This window comes from Miscanthus floridulus, chromosome 1 (assembly GCF_019320115.1).
Source record: "Miscanthus floridulus cultivar M001 chromosome 1, ASM1932011v1, whole genome shotgun sequence".
Lineage (NCBI taxonomy): Eukaryota > Viridiplantae > Streptophyta > Magnoliopsida > Poales > Poaceae > Miscanthus > Miscanthus floridulus.
In genome coordinates, this window is record NC_089580.1 from 197329785 (window position 1) to 197336705 (window position 6921).

Genomic DNA, 6921 nt, shown 5'->3' on the forward strand with positions numbered 1-6921 from the left:
TGCAGGCGGGCTCGTTCGCGGCCGGCCGCTAACCCGCATGGCTCGCCGCAAAGTTTGTTAGCGGGCTTGCGGCCAGCCGCTAAGCTATAAACTTTGCGGACAAATTTTTCACGGACATAACAGACTACGCTGTAAAACCCGCAATGTGATCCTCTGATCGATGCAAAGCAACGTGATCCTCTGAGATTACCCAGGCAAAACCTTTTATCTGAATTAACAATTAGATTTGGGCGCTATACCTCTGCCCATAAGTATACACACCAAGATGTGCGTGAACTACAGGTGAAGAAGTAGCCAGTCGCAGCAGTACAGCACGCACCTGAGCTGAGCTGAGCTGAGCTGCTGACCTATGGGGGTCCCATCCGATGACGGTGTCGTCCTTGCGACGACCAGTGCCGCCGTGTTCGTGCTGCTTCTTTGCGGCTTCGGCACGCCGACGACAATGGCTGCCGGAGGAGGGGCGCAGCAGCAGCAGCAGTACTACGGCGGCGCCAGGTACAAGGACCCGAGGCAGCCGCTGAACCGTCGGATCGACGACCTGCTGGGGCGCACGACGCTCGCGGAGAAGATCGGGCAGATGTCGCAGATCGAGCGCGAGAACGCCACCGCCGACGTCGTCCGTGGCTACTTCGTAGGTACGCACGTCACGTCGGTCCGCATGGCGGCCCCGGCGTGGTTGAACCTAGCGCATCAATGTCGATCGTGCCGTACTGAGTTGTGGTTCTTGCGGGTTATTAGCGAGCTTATTGTGTTGTCCAGCGGGCTTGGCGGACCGAACGATGTTAGGCCACGAGAAACTTGCAGCTGAACCACGTTGTCCGCGAACGTTGATTTTGCGGGGCGGGTTGGTGGGCAACGTTAAAAACCCGCCCCGCCTGCATCCTGAATTTGCTCCTTACATTATCTATCTTACTCGCACAAGCCCGGTTCCGACCAACCAGACGGTCACACCACACGCCCCACAGCCCTCAGCCGGTGCCTTGCCGCAACCACCAGTGGCGTAAAGAGTCATGAGAGCCGCGGCGGCCTCTGCGATCCGCAGGCTATTCCCCCGCTGCAGCATCAGCATCAGCGGCAGCGGCAGCTGCAGCGGCGGGTCGCACTGGCACTCACAGAATCAGTCCCGCAACTATTTTAATCCCCACTGGGATTACTCTAATCGCCTGGCGCGACCTCGCGCGCTGCTTAATTTCTCGCCATGCCACCCTCGGGGGTCGTCGCTTTCTCCCCCTCCTACTCCTGCCGTGGCGTCTCTGCTATGCTTCTCCAGCCTCTCGGGAACAGAGGAGGAGGAGGCGGCGGCGGTGGCGCTGGACATGGACGCCGGCACGGTGCGGTGCGCGGCCAACCACGCGCCGCTGTCCCCCATCAGCTTCATCGAGCGCGCCGCCGCCGTCTACGGGCCCCGGCCCGCGGTGGTGTACGGGGACCGGCGCCACACGTGGGCGGAGGTCCGGGGGCGCTGCCTCCGCGTGGCGGCCTCGCTCGCCACACGCTTCGGCGTCGCGCGCGGTGATGTGGTGAGTGCTCCGCTCCGCTTGGCTTGCTAACCTCTCCTTTTGTCGTGATCGATCGCGGATAGGTTAGCCGGCTTTCCACTCCATCCGTTGTCGTTAGTGTAGCACAGCTTTGCGTTAGAAAGGCAAGCGGGGCGGGGTTGAGGGCCTAGGCCCTAGAGGACGAAACTTGTGTTGGAAGAGTTGTTTCGTTTGGATGCGCTCCTATCAGTTGGCCCTGTTGGCTTGAAAAGTCATTTTTAACCAACGAACGGTATTTTTCTCTCACAACAAATCAGTATAAACATTAACATAAGCTAAATTTTCAACGAAACGATCAGGGCTAGTGAAAAATCAACTAATTTCCAATTTACATGGATGGAGGAGTGTATCTGAGTAAGATCTGAAGTCTTATTTGCATGTAGTCGTATTCACATCAATTCATAAGTGTGGGTGGAATGGGGTGAAACTTCACTAAATTCCACCTCAATTCACCTCAACACGTGGACTAAGTTGAATCCGACAACATCCAAATAAGACCTGACGTGGATAGAAAACACGAGGATAATTTGCTGACTCAAAGAAGTCATGTGCTCTAGACGTTAATTCTTGTCAATTGTGAACTATAATGTCAAAACAAAGTTATAATATGATAAAAAGTAATATTAACTAATTTCTACCATAATTCATTCAAAGCACACATTGATTGATTTGAATATAAGTACATCTAAACAAGTCCTCAAACAATTTGTATCTATGTATAAAATATAATAATAATAAGGTAGTTGTTTCTTTTTTCTATAATAAAAGAGCCCATATTTTTTTATACTTCCTCCGTTCTAAATTATAAGCCGCTTTGATTTTTTCATCTATTTTGCTATGTACGTAGAAATATTATTATATCTAGATGTATAGTAAAATGAATGTAAAAAAGAGTTTAAAACGACTTATAGTTTGAAACGGATGGGTACTATCTTTAGAGAAACTTAGGCGGTCTAAAACTAGATCAAATGGAACATGGACCAATCATGTAATCGTTGTCATTTCTAAGGTCCATGTGGACTTCAGCGTGTCAAAATGGGGATATGATCGAGTAGATAGAGATGCGTGCTAAATATAAAATTCGAGCATTCAGCATTCTAGTGGACTCTTTTCACAGTGGAGACCGAGATTTTAGTTTCGGGATGCTCGACGGTCCACAATCGATTTTGTTTATAGTTTTTTGCTCGGGCCACATTGGGATGCTCGACGGTCCACGATCGATTTTGTTTTTGTTTGTCTTTTTTGGCCGACTACAAAACAGCACGGCCTGTGGGCTCTAAAGGCCATAACTCCGATGGACCTAATTACATCCGGTCCATTTGAGAAATTCGTAGCTGTGGGCTCATCCCAGACAAATGGGCAAATGGCGAAGAATTTTTTTTAATAATAATAAAACAAAAAATGGCTAAAACTCACCATCGGTGACCGATCTGATCACATTCAGGTCGCTGTCCTCAGCCCCAACGTGCCGGCGATGTACGAGCTGCACTTCGCCGTGCCCATGGCCGGCGCGGTGCTCTGCACGTTCAACACGCGGCACGACGCGGCCATGGTGTCGTTGCTGCTGAAGCACTCCGGCGCCAAGGTGTTCGTCGTCGAGTCAAACCTCCTCGACATCGGGAGAGCCGCGTTGAAGCGCCTCGGCGAGTCCAACTCCGCCGCCGCCCTTCCGGTCCTGCTCACCATCTCAGACGACACCGACTCCGACGACTACGAGGATCTCGTCAGGAACGCCCCGGACCGGTTCGACATCCGGTGGCCGGCGGACGAGCTGGACCCGATCACGCTCAACTACACGTCCGGCACGACGTCGCGGCCCAAGGGCGTGGTGTACAGCCACCGCGGCGCGTACCTCAACACCATCGCCACGGTGCTCGCGTACGACATCACCGCCATGCCGACGTACCTGTGGACGGTGCCCATGTTCCACTGCAACGGCTGGAACCTGCCGTGGGGCGTCGCCATGCAGGGCGGCACCAACGTGTGCCTCCGCCACTTCACCGCGGAGGTCATCTTCGACAGCATCGCGCGGCACGGCGTGACGCACATGGGCGGCGCGCCCACGGTGCTGAACATGATCGCCAACGCGCCGCCCGCGGAGCGGAGGCCGCCGCCGGGGCCCGTCCGCGTCATGACGGGCGGCGCGCCGCCGCCGCCGCGCGTCCTGTTCGCGGTGGAGGAGCTCGGCTTCGTGGTGTACCACATCTACGGCCTCACGGAGACGTACGGCCCGGCGACCGTGTGCACGTGGATGCCCGAGTGGGACGCGCTGCCGGCGGAGGATCGCGCGCGGCTCAAGGCGCGGCAGGGGTTCCACCACATCGCGATGCAGGACGCGGACGTCAAGAACCCAACAACGATGGAGAGCGTGCCGCACGACGGTGAGACGGTGGGCGAGGTGATGTTCCGAGGCAACACCGTGATGAGCGGCTACTATAAGGACCTCAGGGCGACCATGGAGTCGATGGCCGGCGGGTGGCTGCACACCGGGGACCTCGCCGTGCGGCACCCCGACGGGTACATCGAGCTCAAGGACCGGGCCAAGGACATCATCATCTCGGGCGGCGAGAACATCAGCTCCATCGAGGTGGAGTCGGTGATCTTCAGCCACCCTGCCGTGCTCGAGGCGGCGGTCGTGGCGAGGCCAGACGACCACTGGGGCGAGACGCCGTGCGCGTTCGTCAAGCTCAAGGACGGCGCCAGCGCTACGGAAGCGGAGATCATAAACTTTTGCCGGGAGAGGCTGCCCCACTACATGGCGCCCAAGACGGTGGTGTTCGAGGATTTGCCCAAGACTTCAACGGGGAAGACGCAGAAGTTTGTTCTCCGTGATAAGGCTCGCGCCATGGGCAGCCTGACAAAGATTGCCAGTAGCAAAATGTAACATCGTTTGCCTGGTTGGAACATTGTCACTTGTATTGTCGTATGATCGATTCAACTATACATTAATTATTCTGTTTGGACATCTCGATCACGTCCATTGATGTTTTGCTGGTGGCTAAACAGGCAAGCACTTCTTTCGACTCCAAACATATGTGTACTGCAAAAACTAGCACAAATTTTGTCAAACGTAGAAATGCTCAAATTAAAACTCCGAGGAAAATAACTATTCCTCTATCTGAACCGGTAGATCTCTGATGATACCTGACCAAAAAAAAAACACTGTCTACTATTCCTAATAGAATTTCTTCTCTCCCCCGCCTCTCCTCCAGCGCCAGCCGCCGTGCCCTCTCCCTCTGTCTCCGACGACTGGGTAGGCTACCGCCGCCGCTGCCCTACGCCAGGTGCCGACGCCTTCGCCGATCTCTTCGCCGGCAAAGAGCACCCACCAGGCATTCCCACCCTCCTCCTCTTCCCTGTCTGCTGTGCGAAACCGAGATCCCAACCTCAATCTATTTGGCTATTTGATTGATCCCTACTTACTTCTAACTCTCTGCAAAAATTATCGGGTGTACATGTGTACACCATGCCCCTTTACTAGATCCACCCCCTGATTTGAACTAACAGAGCTATAATCTGCAGGGATGGGCCTGTGGACATTGCTGGAGGGTTTTTTGCTTCTCGCAAATGAGTTGGCGATATTAAATGAAGACCGCTTTCTTGCTCCCAGGGGATGGAGCATGTCTGAAGTATCAGGAAATGGGCAAACGAAGTCGTTGAAGGGCCAGATCGTGGGGCTTATCTACGCTACACAATTTCTGAGGATGCCCTTAATTGCTCTCAATGTTCTTATCATCGTCGTGAAATTGGTGTCTGGCTGAGTTTGCGATGGATTGGTATCTGTTCCACCTTTATGTGAAAGTTAAGAGATCCCAAAGTTAATAGTACTCAAGGTTGCAGTAAATAGGTTGTTCCTTATGACTCTAATGTGGATTTCTGTTATTGTTCTGGTAAATTAATTTGATCAGAAAATGGTTGTCAATGTACTATCATAGTATCTGTTGCTTACCAGTCTTATCAATTTGATCGAGCACTTTGTGGGTGCATCCTTCCTTCATATAATATGAATTCAAGACATATGTGTTGCTTCCTTGTATGTTTTGTGATTGCTTCCTCACAATTGTATGCTTATAGTGTGTATCATGGATTCATGGTTGGGTATTGCTTCTGGCTAGAGGCATGTGTCTCGTGCCTGAGGTTAAGTGCTGATGCAAACCATTGCCGATCCTTTTGTTTGGAAACTATTCTTGCTCCAATCTGGTGTCAATTACAGATGGTGTCTCCACTTGATCACCATCTGTGATTCACACCAGATGCTGGCAGTTCCTTTTTCAATACTACAGATGCTTGCTAAGCTTTTTTATGAGCTTGTGCAGAGAAATTATTGTTTACATTTCTCTGACTGCATCTTGGATCTCGAACAGGCTGTGTTCTACTGCATCTAACTGCAGTTATATCTCAACGAGGAAAAACAGTATCCTGATAACAGCATGTATTCCTTGATGTTTTTAGCAAGTATTCTAGTTACCAACTACCAAGCCACCTTTTTCAGGCTTAACACTACTAAGGCCCCGTTCGCTGGTCTGAAACTTGGCTGAAACTGGCTGAAAAACACTGTTCTGGCTGAATTGTTGTAAGAGAAAAACACTGTTCCGGCTGAAAAAAGAAGCCGAACAAGCCATTTTTAAGACAAGCGAACGGGGCCTAAGCTGCTAGCACAAATTTATCATTTGATATGCATTCTGTGGTTGCAGCTACAGAAGACGTTTTGGACTCCAGGATATATTTGACAAAGAGGGAAAGATGGGGAGCTAAATTCAGAGTTTAGTTGATATTCATCATGCCTTCTCATACATTAGCATTCCTTCTCCACAGTTTGTAGTTTCTGGGTAAAAATGGAGCTTTGTGCCTGAGTTCTTTTTAGTTCTGCATTACTTCCTCCGGTCTAAGTTAATTGTTTAATTATCCACACATAACAAACAAGGGCATAGTAAGTATTTTGGTATAGCTTGCCCTTATTGACCATTCATTGTACTGTTTGCTCTGCTTCATTCAAAAGTGTATACTTCATGAAATTGCAATTTTTTGGGGAATATTCAATTAGTATTGTAGTGTAGGCTGCCAGTAGTGTGTTAGCTATTCTTTTATCGAGGCTGACCCGCAAGTCTAAGAATAAATAAACTATTTTGTACCTTTTACCTTCCAAACTTATGTTTCTGCTGCTACGTCATGTGCGATTTAGGGGGTGTTTGGTTCCATGGACTAAATTTTAGTCCATGTCACATCGGACGTTCGGATGCTATTTAGGAGAACTAAATATGAGTTAATTATAAAACTAATTGCATAGATAGAGACTAATTTACGAGACGAATTTATTAAGCCTAATTAATCCGTCATTAGCACATATTTACTGTAGCAACACATTGTCAAATCATGGACTAAT

The 6921-nt window shown here is 50.5% G+C and overlaps 1 protein-coding gene across 1 annotated transcript; it reads left to right on the forward strand.

The window, feature by feature from the left end:
* Positions 1 to 899: 899 nt before the first annotated feature.
* LOC136449648 (butanoate--CoA ligase AAE1-like) lies at positions 900 to 4563 on the forward strand. The gene is made up of 2 exons (XM_066449768.1): positions 900 to 1520; positions 2983 to 4563. The coding sequence occupies exons 1-2, from the start codon at positions 1011 to 1013 to the stop codon at positions 4420 to 4422; spliced, it is 1950 nt and encodes a 649-aa protein (XP_066305865.1). The 5' UTR covers positions 900 to 1010; the 3' UTR covers positions 4423 to 4563.
* The last annotated feature ends 2358 nt before the right edge of the window (positions 4564 to 6921 follow it).